The 21,252-nt window shown below is 42.5% G+C and overlaps 1 protein-coding gene across 1 annotated transcript in view; it reads left to right on the top strand.

Moving 5' to 3' along the window:
• The first annotated feature begins 2,060 nt into the window (after positions 1 to 2,060).
• The window catches only part of Hsc70-5 (Heat shock protein 70 cognate 5), a 29,788-nt gene continuing 10,596 nt past the window's right edge, over positions 2,061 to 21,252 (top strand). The window contains exons 1-11 of the mRNA XM_089580020.1: positions 2,061 to 2,267; positions 5,313 to 5,359; positions 9,278 to 9,547; positions 9,630 to 9,754; positions 9,864 to 9,937; positions 10,024 to 10,130; positions 11,965 to 12,127; positions 12,217 to 12,309; positions 13,528 to 13,737; positions 15,686 to 15,775; positions 17,344 to 17,481. Coding sequence (XP_089436146.1) covers positions 2,169 to 2,267; positions 5,313 to 5,359; positions 9,278 to 9,547; positions 9,630 to 9,754; positions 9,864 to 9,937; positions 10,024 to 10,130; positions 11,965 to 12,127; positions 12,217 to 12,309; positions 13,528 to 13,737; positions 15,686 to 15,775; positions 17,344 to 17,481 — 1,416 coding nt within the window. The 5' untranslated portion in view covers positions 2,061 to 2,168. The remainder of the gene's footprint in view (positions 2,268 to 5,312; positions 5,360 to 9,277; positions 9,548 to 9,629; positions 9,755 to 9,863; positions 9,938 to 10,023; positions 10,131 to 11,964; positions 12,128 to 12,216; positions 12,310 to 13,527; positions 13,738 to 15,685; positions 15,776 to 17,343; positions 17,482 to 21,252) is intronic.

The following is a 21,252-nucleotide window of genomic DNA, read 5'->3' as shown; positions in this document are numbered from 1 at the left end:
TGCGAAATTTGGTCACGTCTCTAGTCTATCATTGAAGCGCGCACGTACCAAAGGGAAACAAAAAATGGCTGGCGGTTTAGCATTGCTGAGTACGAAATATTGTTCGAAAGCACGGTGGGCCACCCAAATTTCGGAAGTGGGCCAAATCCATTTTAGGGGTGTTCCAGGTCGGTTCCGAACGCGGGTCAACTCAATTTTCAAATTTTCGGGGGTGGACCACCCATATTTTGGGGGGTGGGACAACCCCATTTTTGGAGGTTTTTGAGACTGTGCTAAGCCTGTCTTCCATCCGAGCACACCCAGAATCACCGACAGTCAAATTCGGCCAAGGTCATTCCAAGAGCAAATTTCGAGGTTCTTATAACCATATTTGGGACGTGCCTTAAATGCCATACCATGTGTTGCTATCCGTATCCTGCACGGCCATCCCCAAATTGAGCTTTGCATGGTGTCTCACACTTCTTTCGGCCAAGGTCATTCCAAGGTCGAATTTCCTCATGTGCCATATCATGTGTTGCCATCCTTATCCTGCTTGGTGCATTGCCATTCATCACCCATCCCCTTACTGAGTTTGCCTGAGGCTTCATTTTATTCGAGTGAGACATCATCAAAATTGCTAGGGGTAGGCTAGAAGTGCTTTCGCACTGAAAGTGTATTTCTGTTTCTCGGTCGTACAGTCAGAATCACAACACAGGCAGTAAGCTCATGCGTGACCTCACGTGAAATGATCGACGCTCTTCACACAGAAAACAAATTAAGCCTGAATTTTTCCACAGAGGCATAGCTACTGTACCTGCGCATTCTTTACGATGGCCATATTCATTGCAGTGCAGTTATTACATCATTCGGATGCTTCGGATCTGAAATGAAGTGCTTTCATAGCTTTATAGCTACAACCATTGACTACACCACCACAAAGCGCACAGAACATCGGTGAAGACGAAACTGAAAAACAAAGAAATCCAATCCGTAAAACAGTCAACAAGCCATCGGATGTCACTCTGAAGCCTCGTGTTCCCGGCATGCTTCGGGAGTTCTTGGTGGATGAAATACTGAGCTGGCTCTCTCAGCCAAGGGAAAGCTGCCTGGGCCGCCAACTTTCCCTCTGGGTAGTAAGAAACTCAGTGGTTAGAGCGCGCGGCTACTGAGCCGGAGTTACCGGTTTGGAACCTGGCCGCGGCGGCCGCGTTGTCAGTGCACGTTTAAGATTCCCAGGTTACAGTGTACTACCCAGGTGGTCGAAATTATTCCAGAGCCCTCCACTCGGCACCTCCTTCTCTCTTTCTTCTTTCACTCCAACCTTCCTCCTTTCCCTTACGGCGCTGTTCGGGTGTCCACAAAGAAAGTGAAAAAAAAAAATTGAAAATTGGTGTTTAAGGAAAGGAAATGACGCAGTAACATATCTCACATATCTGTGAGACAATTACTGTGGCATTTCCTTTCCCCAAAATCCAATTACCAAAAACCAATTACTCTATGCTCGACAAGTACCAACGCCGAGATGCCGAGTGTAACACTACGCGATGAGTGCAAAGCTTACTTCAAGCGGACCAGCGGTTTAGGAGAACCATGAGGAGAACATTTCTGAAAGATGTCAAAATAAATACGCTGGCTGGTTTGTATGTGTTAGCATTAATGCGAATATTAAACTTCGAAAGGAGTGCGACGCAGCTGGAGTGCTGTTATCTAGCTGTAAGAGCGCGGCAAGGTCTCATATTCCATTTCACTATCCGGTCTTATGTTGACGGTTTAGCAGTTCGTCTTTAAAGACAGCGTGGCAGAATGCATGAGGATAGATTTGCTAGCGCAGTTTCGGTAACGAACGTGAAAGACCGAAACAATGTTGAAACTTCACATCACGGTGCTTCACATCCAATAAAGAGGTTGAGAATGCGCGCAATACAGTATTTTCAGGGTTTTGAATCTAATTCACTTTCGCGCGAAATTGGCGAAAGTGCATCACTGCCGATGCTTCCACGCTTTCCAGTCGCATTTTCTGGAACGTTCTCAGAGGCAAGGCGGTTGCTGGAAACCTGAGTGGCATCGCCATTCAACATCACGTGATTAGGACACTACGCACGTGTGGTGAGTCTTGTGCAGAGGGCTCTCCGTCTCTCCGTTACTTGGCTATTTAATTGGTGCGGATCTCGATAGTTTATATTGACAAAATGCTTCATGCAGCAAGAGTATCGTCTCGGGCAGTTTTAAGCTCGAACTCTGTTACGGAGAGTCTATTACGGCGTAGTTTTGTCACCCTTACCTCCAAGGTGAGTGCTGCAGGGCTAAGCTTGTAGGCCTAAGCCCTTGCGGCCAAGTTGGTTCTGCCTAGAGAAAAAGAGCTGGCATTCGAAATGTGCTATCGGCCGCTGCGCTTGAGTGCAGGGGCAGCTACTTTGCGTTTTCTGAATCTGTGTTCATTTTGCTGTTGGCTTCTTTGGTTGCAAGAATATGACGCAATGGTAGCAGCCGGCGTGCTGTAGTACCGGTGTTTGCTAAGTCGACTAAGTTTCATGTTAAGAGCTCTTTCCTTGACATCGTGAGTGATATAAAGCTGGGCTGGACTGAAGTTGATTTGCTCTTTTTTGTGATATGCTTCAGCTATATGCGCAAATCGTTCTGCACCCCCGAACGTTGCCATGTGCCGTCAGCTCATGGCTCACGAGATATAGCGTTTCCCTTTGAATTGGGAATTTGAACGTAGTCAGCCAAAATTAAAGTCTGGTAGTCCATTCGCAGCGATAATTTGTTTGACACCTGTATTCGCCGTTCTTTTCGGGGTTTAGTAGATGAGCCGTAATGACTGGGTGCGGCAACTATTTTGTTCTGGCGTGAACAAGCGATCTTATTTGAAGTGGTCCCTGTAAAATACTGTACACTCGCCGTCAAAAGTAAATGGAAAGCGGCTTTGTCAAAAAAAAAAAAAAATTTCTTTAAATCTCAAGCATAATGGTCCATGCTTGTTGGTGCACAGTGCAATTCGTAAAATCACAATTAGGCTGCACATATGTATTCAAGGATGCATGATTTGGGGGGGCCAATGATTAAATTCTTTCGTGAATATTACCTTCCATTTACTTTTGACGGCACCTGTACAGTGCTCATTGTATAAGATATGATGCGTATTACCCATTTGCATTTGTATCTGTGTAGCGTTTTGTAGAATGGGGGACGTCTTTCTGCGTATTTTGCGGTCTTGCTTCAGATCGCAGTTTCGCGAGGGAACCTTATAACCTGTACTACGTGAGCAGGCTTATCGAGTGGTGGAGTTGTAGGCTGTGAAACAAATCAAGCGAAATTGTAGCGCAGCCGCTTGTATGTATATCCGGCTGCATTACAGCGCAAGCATTGTCTGTGAAGCGCAGTACCTGCTTCAGAATTGGCAGCCTGTGCTCCCCATTGCACAGCTAGAGCGCCCGGGACAAGCTAGCTGACGGCTGTACAGACGTGAGCATGGTCGTCTCGAGCGCTCGAGCGGTGCTCTGCTGAGCGAAGTAAGCGAACTCCGAACCGAGGTACTGTGTTTCACGGGCAGTGCTGGCGCTCGAGCGCAGCCGCATAGACTTAAGGATAAAAGCCCTGGGAATGTGCCTCAACAGAGTGTCTTCAGGCAGTTCACTCTAGCGCACTTTACAAGGTATTCACGTGTGCACGTTAGCTTTGGAAGTTTGTACAGCACTTATCGAGAAAATGTGTGTCCCTCATAGCCTAAGGCGCTTTGGGACGTTAAACCCTCATAAACCCTGAAGTCGAGAGTGTGACAGAATCCCATCTGGCCGGGGGGATAAATTTCAAAAAACAGACGCCGACCAGTAAAATGAAAATTGAAAGTGATGTTTCGGCGCCTAGATTGGGGCCTTGTTCACAATCTCATTGTTCACAATCTCATAAACCCTATTGAGAAAATGCTGAAAATTGCACTCGCGTTAGATTCACAGGAGATCAACATGGTACTATTATGCCAAGTGGGGGGTTCTGAAACTGCGTTTTTTTTTTGTAGTCAAAAGTTTGCTGCTGACAATTTTAAGCTACAGCGTATACAGCTCGTTCGGTGGAAAAGCCGTTGGCGCCTCAGTAGCAGTAGTAGTATTAGTTGTTACCACTCTGTGTTCGAAAAAATCGTATCGTGCCAACCTTTTGCCGCAGAATGTTCTGGGTGGTGTCTTATGATTCAGCGTTTTGTGCATCATAAACTTACTAGTTCTTCAGAGCCTAGTTTGTGGCAGGAATTCGGATCAGCAACCTATAATCGGGGGCTGCGGGTGTCCACCGAGATATGTGAGACAGTTACTGCGTCATTTCCTTTCCTCAAATCCAATTTTCATTTCCATCATTATGGCACCTTTTTCTTTTCTTTCAATCCCACCTTCCTCCCTTCCCTTATGGTGTGGGTTCGGTAACCACCGAGATGTGAGACAATTATTGCGTCATTTCCTTGCCTCAAAAATGCGTTGCGTTCAAAGGCGTTCCATAGACTCCCTAGCAGCGTTGCAACACATTGTTGCGTTCCGCTCCTAAAGGCGAAGCTTAAGCGTCCTCCAATTTTTAATTGACATATGCTCTTGTTCTGTGATGTCAGAGCAGATTTCAGAATCCCAGGCAGTCAAAATTATTCATATTTAAAACTGCGCGAACAAAACAAGGACCGAGCAAGAACACAGTAACACACACAAGCGCAGCTGCGCTTGTGTGTGTTACTGTGTTCTTGCTCGGTCCTTGTTTTGTTCGCGCAGTTTTAAATATGAACGATTCAGACCAACTAGCCCGCCAGAAGATACTTTTGAGTCAAAATTAATCTGGGGCCCTTTACTACACAGCCCTGAGAGCCAACGTGCATCTTTGATATTAAACCCCATGTACTTAGACCTAGTTCTTCCTTGATACGGATGGTTAGTGCTATGGGATGTATGTAGACTTGAAATCAGACATACACTGCACTGTATCAAAATACACATGCGGTGTTGAAAATGGAAATCATCAGAAAGATCCTTGCTTGAGTCCATAGGGATGTCCTAGTGGTTTGAGTATCTGCCTCACCTGCAGGTGTTGTGGGGCTCAATCCCCAGGGCTGCTGGGTGCCCACTGTTTTTCCAATGGGTACAAGCTTTCCCTTAGCTTCTTTGGTGTGAAACACTAAGTCAACTGGGTCTTTGGCCCACCTTGTGCAAACCAAATATGCTAGCCATGGCACCTTTTGTCCAAGCTGTCCTGGTGCCATTAGAAAAAAGTCATTAGGTTCATGCTTGCCATTTGAGCTGTGTTTTTGCATTATAAATGACTAGCCCTTAATCAATGTCTTTTTTTTTTTTTTCCAGGACCACTTGCTAGAGAAGAATGGCTGTGGACAGCAAGTTAGGAACAAGTAAGAATGTGCTTCACGTGTTTCTTGCTCTACTTCATTGATGCGTGCTGGCACTCACAGCTTTTCTGGCGTGTACAGTTGTGTAGAGCTAGTCGCTCTATTACTGTTGTGCATAAGCTTTTCTTTTTTGTATATGCAGCTGAATGTAGAACAACTCTCCTTCAGTAGTGACATTAGCATTTACATGCTCATGTTGCTGCTGTCTGGATGTAGGTGCTGTGCAGTTTCTGAATAGTACAACCCCCCCCCCCCCCCCCCTTTTTTTTTTAATGTTGAGTCAGGTGTGCATTGACAGTATGTGCCCGTTTATCTGACCATGTGGTAATTAAGAGGTTCATGCTTTTGGCACAGTGGTTAGTGGAGTTTTCCTAAGCTTTTCCTTTCTCTCCGACGCTTAAAATTAGGGGGCATAGTTTAGGATATGTGTCAAACCTTCCCAGAAAGTTTGTGACTAGCTTGAATGAACTGGTTTGCAGGTTTATTTTAGTTATTGATTGATACTGTTAACCCTTGCTTAAGGGTTGTTACAGGGAGGAAATTCAGCACAACAGTACTCAAATTTGATGCTTCATAGCATCAAGTTAGATGCCCTCAACACAAGATATCAATTGAACGTTCAGATTTCTGCACATCTGTTTGATCGACATCTTCACCAGGCTTCAGTGACGTCAGGAAAAAAATACCGGAAAACGTCAACACTTACGTTATAAGGCCTGAATGCTCTGTTGCAATTTATTCTCTCGCTCTGTTTATGAGGGAACTGAACATGTTTTTTTTTTAATTTTTGATTGCCCTTGATGGATCTTACAACAAAAAAGAAGCTTTAGTCTGGCATTTTGCCTTCATGTTTCTAATAATTTCTGTCCACCTGAAGGTAGCATTACCATTACAGTCTGTCGTTCTGTACCTTGAGCAACCATTCTTTGAATTCTTTTTAATTTGTGTTTTAAAACTTTTTGGAAGTGTACTTTAAAAACGGATGTGTGAATATTGTGTAGAATTAACTTAGCATCTTTCATTGAATATTCAAATTTTCTCCTCAGAAAGTACAGTTTTTGGGAAGCTGTCGAGCATGCATTGTCAATATATTTATTGCATTGTAGATTAAGTGTCACTGTGGCTGCTAAATACTTAAAAGTATCCACAGTTCTTAATTTGTTACTTCCAATGTTATATGAAAATGGCAGCACACTCTACTTGTCAGCAATGTGTATAAAAGTTGATTTAGTATAATTGATTTCCATGTCCCATTTGTCGTACCAAAGATGCAAGGAATGAAGGACACGGTTAATTTTGATTTGGTCATCAGCTTGTGTTATGAGAGAATAAATCAGTCCTCAGCAAAAAGCTTCAATTCCACAGGAAGCTGGACTACATCGGTAATGTTATTAATGTAGACCAACAACAATAACGGAGCTAAAACAGACCATCTGGAACACTAGGCAGGTTGTGCATGTAGCCATTAGCCTACATGCACAACCTGACTGTGGTTGCGCTGATAGGCTTTAATCGATTTCAGAATAGTGTCGCTAATCCTTGCTTTATATGTCTTGACAGGTAATTCACTATGTGAAACCTTGTTGAAAGCTTTTGTGAAGTCTATGCGAACCACATCGACTTGTTCTTGGGCATCTATAACTAAAATAAAATGACGAATAGTTTTGATGAGCTGTGTTACAGTAGACAAGCCTTTAAGATAAACCCATGCTGTTGTTGATTAAAAAAAAATTTGCCTTCAAGAAAAATATGCTTGCTTATTTAAGAGCTTACAGCAGACACTAGTCAGAGAAACTGGGCGATGGTTATTTGTGAGCAGTCGGTTACCGCTTCTAAAAACAGGTGTTACGACTTTGCTACGCCAAGCTTGTGGCAATGGGTGAGTGTGTAATGATCTCACAGAGACTGTATATATGTAAAATGACACCCACTCCTCATATCATTTGAGGAATTGGGTTGGTATTTCATTGGGCCCACTAGCCTTCTTTGAATTGAACGCTTCTTTATTACACGAAACTCCTTTAAATCGGTAGAGTGCTTTAAAAGTGTAGTTTCCAAAAGATTTTTTTTCTAGGTGCAGAGCAACAGCAGAGAATACCTTGAATGCAATGAACGGGAATGCAGGAGTGTGTGTCGAATAGACTCAAACTCTTTTAGCAAAGCTACTTGGCATTGCTAGGAAACTTTCAAAGCAATGGATAGCACCACTTTCTGCCTGTACCCCATTTCTTCATGACACTCATGGTGTGGGCTGTGTGGCACATTTTTCAGGTTTCCTTTTCAAATAGTGCGCTAAATATAGATTTCCACAAAGGGAAATGATAAAAGTTGTTATTTATACTTCCTTTTTGAACATTTTTTTCGCTAAATTAATTATTTGAGTGGAGCCTTGGCTTTCTCATGTACATTTCCTTAATGATATCACTAGCATCAGTGAGGCGAGGGTAGGTGTTGCATACACATGCTATTGCTTGAAGGTGCATGTGGTATTGTCATGGGAGTCACATTGGTGTTGGTGTTTTCTGTTTCATAAAACAAAACATTTGCTGCGCTGCCATCAGGACATGTAACATAGATGTGAAGCCAGCCTTACAAATGAAAAGAGTGGGTAGCAACTGCGGCGGGAAATGCAGGGTTCAAACGGCCTATTTATTAATTTCATGAATGGTGTCGTTTTACCTCTATTTATGTGTGCAATTGGGATTAAAAGCAAAACGTTTCCCTATCATTATCTGGGTGGCAGACCTAATTGTCACTTGGGATGCATAATTATATAAGCGGTATACTGTATCTAGTGGTTTTTAAAAAGTGGTTTTCAGAAATTAAAGTGAAAATGAAAAAATTTGTTAGAGAAAAAAAAGAGGAAAAGCACGGCAACGGTAGTTCGTTCCAGTACGGATTCTGTAAAGTATACCCACTAGTAGATAGTTTGGTGTGGCCCAATGCTGACTCATTTTCCAGTTTATGGCATGGCTTCAGAAGTGTGCTGCCGCAAAACTGCAAAAGTGCCATGGCTTTTGAGACCTGCTGGTGACTAAGGGGTGCTCTTGGTCACTACTCATTTATGCACAAAGGAATGTTGGCTCAGGCTTTGCTTTTTTGGTGGATGGCAGCTGCATGGTTAACATGAGCACTTGCACAGTCATGTAGTTGGCACCTACATGGTTGGAGCAGCTATGTGTGGAAATTGGAAGCACACTGGAGTCCTATATGACTGAAGAGTCATGTGGGGCTCGTGTATATAGTTGCAATTTTGCTAAAGCGAGTCATTCCGAGACCCAGCACATTCAAATTAGTACAGTTGTACTTTTTTCATTTGCAGTTGTGGATGGCCTTGACTGTGAAGTGATCGTTGTGTTCCGCTTACTAGCTCTACCAAATCTTGCCCGTTTAGGTTGCTGATTCAAATTATTGTGTTCCTTAGATAACATTTAGTTTCGAAAATCCTTCTAAAAGAATAAGTATATCGGGCAGGTTGCTCATGTAGCTGTGTGTGCTACATTGATGAAAACAGTCAGTGATGCGAGTAGCTTAGCACCAGCTGCAATGTTTACTCAAACTGCATCCTGACCACAGGCTAAATGGCAGGGTGTTGCATGTGGCACACACGTGAGGCACAAGCTTGCACAGATAACAAACATTCTTTGGCACATTTTCAAGTGTACAGCCACAGTTCACTAAAAGCAGAAATGAAGGGTCATTCAGGTATGAATAATCATTGTAGTCCCACAACTCCTTGTTTCTTTACTGTTTTTTTTTTACAGCAAGGAATAGCTATTTTCTGTGGCAGAATAATTATAACATTCAGTCTTTTCAACACGTACAGTTTTCTGCTAAGCAAAGGTTGTTCTTCCAGGAATTCAACTGTGCTACGGTTGGGGTACCACGCTGATGTAGTAATAATGTATTTATGCTTTTCAGATCGGATCAAGTTAAAGGAGCTGTTATTGGCATCGACTTGGGCACCACCAACTCTTGTGTGGCAGTCATGGAGGGCAAGACACCAAAGGTTATTGAAAATTCTGAAGGGTCACGGACTACACCATCTGTAGTGGCATTCACAGCTGACGGAGAACGGTTGGTGGGAATGCCAGCCAAGCGTCAGGCTGTGACCAATGCATCAAACACACTTTCTGCCACCAAGCGTTTGATTGGTCGCAAGTTTGAAGATCCTGAAGTCAAGAAAGATATGTGAGTATCAGTGCTTGCTTGAACAAAATTATAGTTACTTCTGTGTGGAGCTGTTTTCTGAGATTTTTCAACCTTTCTCTAGGCAAACACAGTCGTACAAAATTGTGCGAGCTTCCAACGGAGATGCTTGGGTTGAGGCACATGGGAAGATGTATTCACCCAGCCAGATAGGTGCCTTTGTGTTGATGAAAATGAAAGAAACTGCAGGTTAGTATTAAAATTACATGCATGCTTGGTGATACTTTTGGTTTCTCTTGTCCGGTTGCATACGTACCTTTATTGCATAGTTATGATACACTTGCCTTGTATGTTTCAGAGGGCTACCTGGGCCATGGTGTCAAGAATGCAGTCATTACTGTCCCTGCCTATTTTAATGACTCACAGCGCCAGGCAAGTTCCTGATAGTTTTCATTCCTAGCATTTGAATATGCACTGCAGCTTGTTTCATCTACACATTGGAAAATATATATTTGCAGGCAACCAAAGATGCAGGCCAAATTGCTGGTCTCAACGTCCTTAGAGTTATCAACGAACCCACTGCTGCAGCACTGGCCTATGGTATGGACAAGACTGATGACAAAATGTAAGCTGTTTCTACTTCAATTTGAAGGATTGTGTTTTTTAGAATTTTTTAAAAGTATAACCTGCTGAGTTTGCTCATTTTGTTCTCAGCTTGTTATTAAACAAGCTGCAGTGTGCACAAGTGGAGTTTCTTTTTCAGGCATAGATCATACTAACCTTAATCGGGAGACACAGGTCTTGAAATTGGCATATTTGGACTAAGGCATATTTGGACTACTAAGTTTCAGGGTCTAATTCGACTTCCAACTGCTAAAAATTCGGTGCATTTGAAGTCTTCGAAGCACCAAAATGGCTATTTCAGAGCAAAATGTGGCAGAACTGTGCGCCCATCGCTTCTCACAACCATATCCCCTATGGCCGCCATCTTGGTCTTGTTCGAAAGCTGGTGTTCCTCCCTACATCCTGGTATTGCTCGCTGTTGTGAAATCCTCTCGGAACGTTTGCATTCGGCTGGTTTCTGTGGCCTCTACGGCGGCTCTGTATGGCTGGTGCACGCCTGTTTCAGATGCAATTTTCTCGTCTGTTTTTTTTTGCCAACGTGATTAGCATTATGGAACTTTTCATTGTTTTTGTGGTGCAGTTTCAGTTACTCTTATACCGTTGAATTTAGAATAAACTAAGCTATGGAGCTATGCCATTTTTTATGGCTGTGTCGGACATATCAAATTTCATGAACAGTAATATATCATCTAATTATTTGGTAATTATGATGCTTAAACATAATTGAACATTTTTATGTGATGGTGTACTTTAATAATACTATAAATAGCATAGCTCTGCATGAGAGGTCTTCGGATACAGCTTGATTTCCTTCGAAACAAAAAAATATGGAGGGAAAGTTCATTGACCTGTAAGAAACTACATAATAGGCTTCAATTATTTTTCCCGTAATTTGGCACTTAATTGCAGTATAGTGAAACCAATTAAATTTTTGAAAACAAAAGGAAGAAACAATTATCCACACATAATTTCGTTGTGAAATCTGTAATAATAAAAATGTTCATTTTAAGATCAGCATTTTCCCGTAAAGGGATATATATAGATCACTGTTAATAACGTACTGCAGATAGGAATCGGGACTAAAAGGCCATTACTAAGCTTTGAATGTTGTAACCTTTAGGAGTTAGAGTAGACCTTTGTTAAACTGTCAGTGTAAAAACTGTTTTTTTTTGTTTATTTTGCATTATTTATGTTATTGACTAAGGAGTCTGAGCTGGAGTTGTTTTGAAGGGTGTTTACTATGGATTAATTGAGGAACATAGCCTGTTTAAAGCAAAGGTACACATTAGTAGTAGAAATAAGAGTAGAAAGCTTGTTTTGGATCTTTGCTTTCAAGCAGTGTTTGCTTCTTTCATTAGCAAAGGGTAGTTTGTTGTCTGTAGTACTTGTACTCTATATAGTTTGAGATAGCGTTTAGAAATTTTTCTTAGAACCTGGAAATAGGAAAATTTAGTGCTTGCACTGTTGATTAATTTTAAAGTGAAAAAGGAAAGGTTGTAATGAAATTTTCTTCTTGTCTGTGTTGCACATTGTCTTAATTTGGCAGTCAACTTCTTGTTAAAATAGTTTTGAGCTGTGATGTCAAATTTTTCGTCTCCTAATGGAAGAGCATTCCTTGAGGAGAAAAATGACTGAGCTCTGAGTGCATTTCATTGAGACATCCGAGCATGGTAACGTAGTGCTCTTAAAAAGTGGTGCAAGTAGCCAAAGCTATGGAGTGCTTTTCTGTCTAGGAAGATGCATTTGATTTAGTGTCCACATTTTTTTTTCATCCAGTCTTCAATATAATTGACTAATACAATTGTGACTAATGCTTGGGTGCTGTTTCTTTGCAGCATCGCTGTTTATGACCTGGGAGGTGGCACTTTTGACATCTCGGTGCTTGAAATCCAGAAGGGTGTGTTTGAAGTGAAGTCAACTAATGGTGATACATTCCTCGGCGGAGAAGACTTTGACAATGCCCTCGTAAAATTCTTCGTTCAAGAGTTCAAGCGTGAGGTAGTGCTATATTATGGTTTAACGGTTAATTGATCTTCCAACTTTTTTTTTGCTTTTATTAATGATGCAATGTTCTGTGCATTTTACAGCAAGGGATAGATGTTACCAAGGATAACATGGCTATGCAGCGGTTGAAGGAGGCGGCTGAGAAAGCTAAAATCGAGCTTTCTTCATCGGTTCAGGTAATGTGGATTTCTGTGCCTGCCCGAGGCAGCCATGTTGTTCAAGCACTGTGAAGAAAGCGGCTAACATACTGCAGTCACGCCCTGTCAATGTGGTTACTTATGTCCCTGAAAAAAGTCTATATATATAAAGTGCGTCATCTATTAGAAAGGAACAGGGAGAAACATGCCAAATTTATTGTGAAAAGATGATAATGACGGTTTGTTTCATCGACTAGTGTCATCCAAGTGTCGGTGTTTGCTTCATAAGTGCAGTAAATGCACTGGTTGAAGGTCTTCCTGAAGTACCGATGCCACTTCGTCTTTTTTATTACAGTGGACTTCAGTTTGTGGGCCTTGCTTGAATTTCACAAAATCCCAACAGTAACTCCCTTTACTTGTGCTTATTAACCAGTAGCAGATACAGAAGCAAGTGTTGAAGAGCCAAGCTTGTAAACGAAAATGATTTTATAGAAATTATAAGTGTCTTCTGTTGAAAAATCAGCACGCCCTTAAGCTGCTTTTAAGAGGAGGTTAAGGCATAAATATTGACGCACGCACTTCCCATGCTGATTTGGTGAGCCATCCTCGGGAGTGGGCATAGTTAGCCACACATTGAAGCGACTCAATACAAATATGTAATGCTCATATTTTTGTATGTAGTAAGCTATCAAAAAGGAGAGCATTAAGTTAAAGAACTTGCCTAAACTGCTACAAAGACACACAGCTTTCTCCTGCGGCATCTCCTCACTGAGAACAGCCCCTTTTGTGCAGACAGAAAGAGGGCTGAGTTCGTTTTGATTAATGTTGAGTGCTGCCGAACATTTTTTCATTGCGCAACGATGGTGTTGAGTCAGTTCTCACTGTCCTTTAGAATCGTCACAGCAGATTACTCACAGCACAGCAGGTCAGTGGACACCTCAGTCACGCCTTGAGGTATGTGACGGTGGTGTCCACCTGATGCGTTACGTGTCACATGCTAAGTGTAATGCATTACACGGCTGCCATCGTACCCTAAATTACTTCTACTAAATGGCTTGTATAATGCCATTACAGCTTTTGCTGTAATATCCATTTGCTATGGCTGTCTGGAACAGCACTTTTCTGCAGTGTTTGCATTGTTTGGTCATGCTCTATGGATTCTCATTTTCTTGACTTCTTTAAGGTTCAGTAGACCAAAACAGCCTTATTCCTGTGTCCTATATTGAACCTTTATATTAATGTTTTTTTTTTCTGCAGACTGACATCAACCTGCCCTATTTAACCATGGACCAGTCTGGTCCCAAGCACATGACACTGAAGTTGTCGAGGTCCAAGTTTGAAGGCCTAGTAGCAGACCTCATTCGGCGGACTGTGGAGCCATGCAAAAAGGCTATGCAGGATGGAGAGGTGAAGCGCACAGACATAGGAGAGGTGTTACTTGTTGGAGGCATGACTAGGATGCCAAAGGTGAAACTTCATGCACTCTGCATGGTTTTAGCTACTGTTTATTTTTTTTGGGGGGGGGGGGGGGGACATTGTCTTGCTCGCTACGCCTTGCTCTGCTTACTATGAAGGACAATGTTGTGAAGCCAGAGGTTGCTTGAGTATTTCCCCAAAACTCTTTTGCCTAATTCAGCAAATACATGAATCTTTTTTGTTAGCCATACTTCATGCACTAGTGTGCTGTTACACAAGACTCGTTTCATTATCCCTTTCAGATGTGCATTAAGTTCTGCTGTTGAGTAAAATTTGAAAATTTGTGTGTACATTTGACACCCTATATATTTCACCGAAATACCCTGAATGGTTCAAAAACGTCAGGAATTCATGCAAACTGCACATTTCCACTCTAAGCCGCCGCGGTGGCTCAGTGGTTACGGTGCTCGGCTGCTGGCCCGAAAGACGCGGGTTCGATCCCGGCCGCGGCGGTTGAATTTCTTTGGAGGAGAAATTCGAGGCTCGTGTACTGTGCGATGTCAGTGCACGTTAAAGAACCCCAGGTGGTCGAAATTTCCGGAGCCCTCCACTACGGCGTCTCTTATAGCCTTAGTCGCTTTGGGACGTTCAACACCATAAACCAACCAACCAAACCAACCACTCTAAGCCCTATTCTTGCAAACAACACATTTTTGCCCAATTATTTTCTTGTATCCTCTGAAGCTGGCTCTGCAACGATAAATCTTCCACAGTGTCCTTTAGGAAAACATTCCACCGTGGGACGGAAAAAGAAAAGTTGTAGCACTTCCTAGTCATGCTGTAGGTGCAACCTCAATCTTTATTCTTTGGTTTTGAAAAGTGATCCCTTATTCTAGGCACACCAGAAATTCCAAATGTTGCTAGCAGCAAGGTTGAAAAGTTGCATGCACAGTCGTTGGTTCCGTGCTGCATAGCATTATAGTTTAATGCTCGGTTGTTCCCATGGTGCAATTTGCATTGCAAAGTAAAGCTACATAGGAGGCTTAAATTCTTCTGGTGCATGAATGCTATGTTGAAATTTTTTTTACACTTGACTTGAAACTGCAGATTTTATTTTTCTCTATTTTTATATCGTAATGTTCATTGCAGTTTGGTGTATTTAAACATTGGGTCTAGCTTGAGCAACCCGGAAAGTTGTCAGTGTACGCAATGCCACTGCAGCCCACACGCCATTGTTGGTTTTGCTTTAGGATTAGGCCAATAAAATTAATCTAAACCAGCTGGTCCTAGTAGCAAGGAAATATAAATGTGAAATTGTTGGGCTTTCATGGCTGTTTTTTGAGGTGAGTTGTGACATATCTGAAATTTTTTGGTTCCATTTTTATTTAGTTTCAAGGTGGTGTCACTAACTGGCACTTTTTTTTTTCTTTGAGAGTTGGTACCAAAATGGTCATTCAGTACCTGTTCTGCCATCTGTCTGCAAACCAATGCATTGCATTGGTTTGCAGACTATTGGACGAGCCAATCGGACAAATGCATTGGACTTTTTTTTTTTTAAAGTTGGTACCAAAATGGTCATTCAGTACCTGTTCTGCCATCTGTCTGCAAACCAATGCATTGCATTGGTTTGCAGACTATTGGACGAGCCAATCGGACAAATGCATTAGACAAGCCCTTCTTGTCGGAAGACATGCAAGGTGGACTAGGCATCAGCCAAAACTGGGTCTGCTAATGACGAGCCTGGCTCATCAAAGTCCCCTAGTGGGTCCGGCAGTTTGGTGTTGCATGCAGACCACTTGAGTATCACGTGTAGCAAGCCGTGATGTTAATATTTTTCGTCTCCTAATTGGAACATGAGTTCCTTGAGGAGTGAGTCAACTGAGCTTGATTGATGCCAGGTGGTCTGTAATGAATTTTGTATTGATTGCTAAATATATTTTGCTGTTCATTTTTCCAACTAGTGAGTGTTTTTGTAACAATAGCTGCGTTATGTTTTCAGGTTCAAGAAACAGTGCAGGAGATCTTTGGCAAGCAGCCAAGCAAGGCAGTAAACCCTGATGAGGCAGTTGCTGTAGGTGCTGCCATTCAGGTAAGAATTGAGTGTGGTGGGGCTTTTTTAAAAAAAAAGTTGCTGTAGTAAAATTGATTTAATAATGAATGGAGTAAAGTCTTCAAGGAAGGTGTATTTTTGTGTGCTGATTCTAAATATGTCATTTAATTTCATGTAAAATAAGTGCTTATGCACTTATGCAATATGTTATGTAATTTTTTGGAGAGAGCTTTTAAGAAATTTTGCTGCAAGAAGCTTGCTTAAATGTATGACATTACTTTTTCATGACTTCAAGGAACACAGTTAGGGTACAATTATCCTGCCTGTCATAGAACTTGAGTTATAGGGATTTTTAAGTTTCCACTCCAGAAACGGGGATACAAATTTTTCTTTACGTTTCTGAAGTGGCAACTTTGGAACCCCATAACTGAACTTTAGTGATAGGTAGATAATATTACCCGTACTGCATTCCTTGATGTCAATAGAAACCAAAGGCACGCATTTCAGCAAGTTCCCTGCTGCAAAATTTCCTATATGTTCCCTCGAAAAGACTTGCATAACGTATTGCATAAGTGTACAAGGACTTGTTTTACATGAAATTAAATGAAATATTTAGAATCAGCACTCAAAATTGCATGTTCCCTGAAAAAAAAAATATTTCTTCAAAGGTCAGCGGTCCTCCATTAAGGGGTGAAGAGGGTCTTAGAAAACAAATTTGTCACATTTATGAAATCTTCAGGGACACGTATTTTCGCGGGCTGATTTAGAGCAAGTCTTTGCTCACTTCTGTATTATTATGTTACGTAACTTTTTGCAGAGAGCTTCCAGGAAATTTTGCTGCAGGGAACTTGCTAGAATGCATGCCATTGGTTTCTGTTGACGCCAAGCTACGCATTAAGGGTGCAATTATGATTTGTGCCTTTCATGAGTTACAGGGTTTTGAAGTTGCTACTTCACAAATAGGAAGAAAAACTTATACACTTCTAAAGTGACACTTCAAAATTGTGTAACTCGACTTCTATGATAGGCAGGATGATAACTTTACTCTTTTTGCGTAGATTGATGTCGAGAAACCAATGGCATGCATTCTAGCATGTTCCCTGCAGCAAAATTTCGTGAAAGCTCTCAGAAAAAAGTTGAATAATATTACATAAGTGCACAAGAACTTATTTTACATAAAATTAAATGACATATTCAGAATCAACACGCAAAATTCATGTTCCCTGAAGATTTCATAATTGTGACTTCGTTAAAAAAACTTTTTTAAGACCCTCTTCCCCCCCTTATTTTTGTAAGAGCAGCAGAGGGACATTGTTGGGTCAAGCCCCGCCGCGGTGGCTCAGTGGTTATGGTGCTCGGCAGCTGACCGGAAAGACGCGGGTTCGATCCTGGTCGCGGCGACCGAATTTCAATGGAGGCGAAATTCTAGAGGCCCATATTCTGTGTGATGCCAGTGCACGTTAAAGAACCCCAGGTGGTCGAAATTTCTGGAGCCCTCCACTACGGCGTCCCTCATAGCCTGAGCTTTGGGACGTTAAACATAAACCAAACCAATAAACCAAGCATTGTTGGGTCAAATAGGTACAGCTTCCTTCTTTGTTTTGCAGGGTGGTGTTTTAGCTGGAGATGTTACAGATGTCCTCCTGCTGGATGTGACTCCACTTTCGCTTGGAATAGAAACATTGGGAGGAGTGTTCACCAAGTTAATCAATAGGAACACAACCATTCCGACTAAGAAGAGTCAGGTTTGTGCCTCTCTGCCTGTTCATTCTTGCTGGTTTGCTGGCGTACTGCCGAACTGGCAGTTTTATAGAGAAAACGTTCTGCGTTAGTTGCTGGCCAGTCTTCATTGGTGACCAAATTGTGTAGGCAATATGCATGCATACTTTGCTGTGGACTTGTCTTGACATGCAACGTTCAGGCTTTACTAAGGAGCAACATATCTAGTTTTTAGCCTGCGATGCTTACAAATCTGAATTTTTTCAATTATGGTGTTCATCTGTGAAGAACAAGTTCGTGAGCTTCATTTCTAATGCGCTAGCTATGTTTCAGAGCATATGCCCTTGTACTGGAACTGAGTGCATTTGGCAGTCAAAATTAATCAAGAGCACTCCTCTTCAGCATACCTCCTCTATTTTTTTTTTTTTTTTTTTTGCTTTTAAGGGGGAAAGCTGGTTAAAAAATAACTTTACTATTGTAGTCACAACTGTGTGACTTTCAGGGCTCGTGTTCTTACGTGCAGATTCCAAATGTGCCATTTAATTTCATGTAGAACTAGTGCTTGTGCACTTGCACAATATGCTATGCAACTTTCTTCTGAGAACTTTTTAAGAAATATTGCTGCAAAGAACTTGCTAAAATTTGCTTTTTTGTGACATCAAGGAATGCTGTAAGGGTGAAATTATCATCCTGCCTATCCTAGAGCTTCAGTTATAGGATTTTGAAGTTGCCACTTCACAAACAAATGCAGACTTTTCTTCCCATCTCTGAAGTCGTAACTTCAAAACCTCATAACTTCTGTGACAGGCAGTATAACAGTTTTACTCTTATTGCATTCTTTGATGTCATGCCAAACTTCTTAAAAGCTTTTGGCAAAAACTTGTATAACATATTGCTTAAGCGCACAACAATTTGCTTTACATTAAATTAAATGATGTATTTATAATTAGCGCACAAAAATACATGTTCCCTAGAGATTTCAAAATTGTGAAATCATTAATAAAATATTATTCCAAGACCAGCTTCCCGGGACACTTGAGAGCATAATCCGCAATATTTTGCTGCTTCGGGATCTGTCGTATTTCTAGGTTTGTCTGAGAAAAAAAAGAAACAAAGAAAAAAAAAGTACACATCACATAGTGCATTCAGACAGTTGGCACCCTTCAGAAACTTTTTCTGGCATTTTTTTTTTTTCAAGCGCCAACATACCTTCATAATTGTTTTGCGGATTGATGTCATTCTTGGCTGAGCAGTGATGTGCAATTTTTCGTCTCCTAATGGGAACTATGCCCTTGAGGAGAGAATGAACTGAGCTCAGCTTGGTATATGTACAGAAGAACCCTGGTGTTGTGCCTTGGGGTGCTGTATTTTCCATTGTAGGCCAATCCTGCTACAGCTTCCACAGAAGCCCATGCATTAGAAACGTGGCTGTTGAATCGTAGTAGTGTGAGCACTCCTACATGGTGCGTTGCACGTTATACTGTGCCGGCTGTGTGACTAGCGCCGGCACCCATCTTTCCTTTTGATACGGCTTGGCTTGGCTTGACTGGACTAAGTTCAACCGCAGTGAACATTGCCTATGCTGCAGGTGCCACAATGCACATATAGTGTACATGCATGGCATGGCATTTGTATGGTGGTCAGAGTAGGATACTGGCTGCCTCTGTGTTCAGTGGCTTACAGTGCACTGTGACCATGCCGCGTTTTGCGTGCTTACGGGCAGTGGGAATAATTTTGATGCTGTTTCCATCGCCGCAGAGAGGCAAGAGCGCATAAGTGAAGGTGTGAAAACGAACCTATGCCATGAGAAACGCGTGCAGGGTAGTGTTCTACAAGATGCAGTTGCACATATATTAGCTCCAAGGTTTTTGTTTCTGCCATTCACGTTTTTTTTTCATGCCCTTGTTGTGTAAATGGTGCAATTTCTAGACTATAGTAGATACCATATATACTCGTGTTAGTGCTTCACCCCCAACATGGCAGCCGATAATTCGAAAAAAAAAAAAAAAAGTCAGCAAAAAGAATTGCTCTATGTGTATGTGTAATTTTGCCCATGTGGCACATTGCGCTGGGAGCTAACTGCCTGCGACACTCGGTACGACAACACACTGTACTCTACTTGGAACCGTGGACGTGCTGTGCCTGGGTGCACCTAACATGTCTTCTGCGCTCAGCGTTAGTACCAAAAGGGACAAAGTGTTATGCTGTGCAAAAAACTAAAATAAAGAGTACCCACACTAGCGGCGTATTTCCTTTCAGTGAGGCATTGCCCATTAGGCTCGGGCAGAAAAGCTGTTGTCATACTTGGCTGCCATGTTGAATTGACGAAAGGAGCTGCTGAAGGTAGGCTAGAGGCTACCTTTGTGAACATGCCCTTTCAGAGGCCCGGCTAAAGGTGCAGTTTAAAAGGGCATAACAGCCAATTTTCGTACATGCACTGCTTATTGCATTTAATTCCCAACACGTCAAATTACAATTCCCCGAAGTATCAGTAGGTTCGTTGCGGCAGATATTTTTAAAGTGCATTTTTTTACTTTCTTTTGCGAACAGTCTGCTTTGTCTGGCAACCTCTGATCGCTGACGTCACAAGGTCATACCCATTTTGCATCGTTTGCTGCACGCTGTTCGCTGTGTTAGGGTGCTTGCATGCATGCTGTGGATGGCGGTTGCTCTAAATTTTTTTTTAGCCTAGCGAAATAAATGCATTTTATTTTTGTGTTTTCTTTTCGGAAGCTCGTAGCATAGTACACAAGCTTAGTGATTCTTGGGAAAGTGGACTTGTTTGTGGTGCCCGTCTTCTGATTCTTGACTAAACAGAAGCGGGGTTTGTTATGGGTGTGGCCTCTAGCAGCGAAGTGCTCCCGCATGTGAAAAGCTGCACGTGCCGTGCCTGCCGTTGCTGATGTGCACCGTGAAGGGCTTGGCATATGCATTCCATCGCTGATTACCAAGTTCTTGCCTTCTGTTTGTCAGTTCGATAACATACCGTATAAACGCGTGTAAGGGCCGCACTTTTTTTTCCAGATTTGGGAGCCAATTTTCGGGGTGCGGCCCATACACGCGATTTAGAAAAAAAAAATATTTTTTTAAAGCAAAAACACAGCAGTCAGGGAATGAACGGCATTTATTCTGGTGCACGCTCATCCCAAAAAAGCCGCGCAGCATGTCCGCTGTCAACGCGTAGCCGTTGTTCGCATTTCCATCACTAGCAGAGCAGTTCAGGGAAACTCACACGGCTCGCCTCGGAAAGCGCGTTTTTTGCAGCTTGTGCTACTCAATGCACCCTTTTAATTGCACGGTCATCGGACGCACTTCTCGGCCACCTCGAGTTCCCTGCCCGCCGCACGCTTGCAGTGTTCGAGAGCTAACTCCCAGCCGTGTAGCTGATAAGGTGCTTACTCAGCGGCAGCACGCGAAAGCTGTGGAAAGCCACAACTACGGTGAATGCGCTAATCAGCCATAAAAGGCTGGAGCTGGCGATACTGATGCTGATTAGATAACGGGAAGTCGCGGAGGGGGGGGGGGGGGGGAGAAAAAAAATTGACGATGATGATGGCTGCGGCCTCGGGCGCCATCCATGGACGGTTTTTGGAAGCTCTTGTGCGCGTGCTTGGCCTCCGCGATCAAGCGCTCCGCGATCGAGCGCACCGTTGTTCGCAGCCGGAGCCGATCGCGGAGGCCACGGCGCGTGCATTTAGAAGGCTATTCCCGCCTGGGTCATGGAAAGTTCGGGTGCGGCCCTTACACGGATTTATTTTTTTTTAAACATTACCTTCGGGGAAACGGGGTGCGGCCCA

The sequence above is a fragment of the Amblyomma mixtum genome, chromosome 3, assembly GCF_055824585.1.
Source record: "Amblyomma mixtum isolate Tamu chromosome 3, ASM5582458v1, whole genome shotgun sequence".
NCBI classification, from domain to species: domain Eukaryota; kingdom Metazoa; phylum Arthropoda; class Arachnida; order Ixodida; family Ixodidae; genus Amblyomma; species Amblyomma mixtum.
The sequence above is the reverse complement of the archived record's forward strand: the minus strand, read 5'-3'. Positions and strand labels throughout refer to the sequence as shown.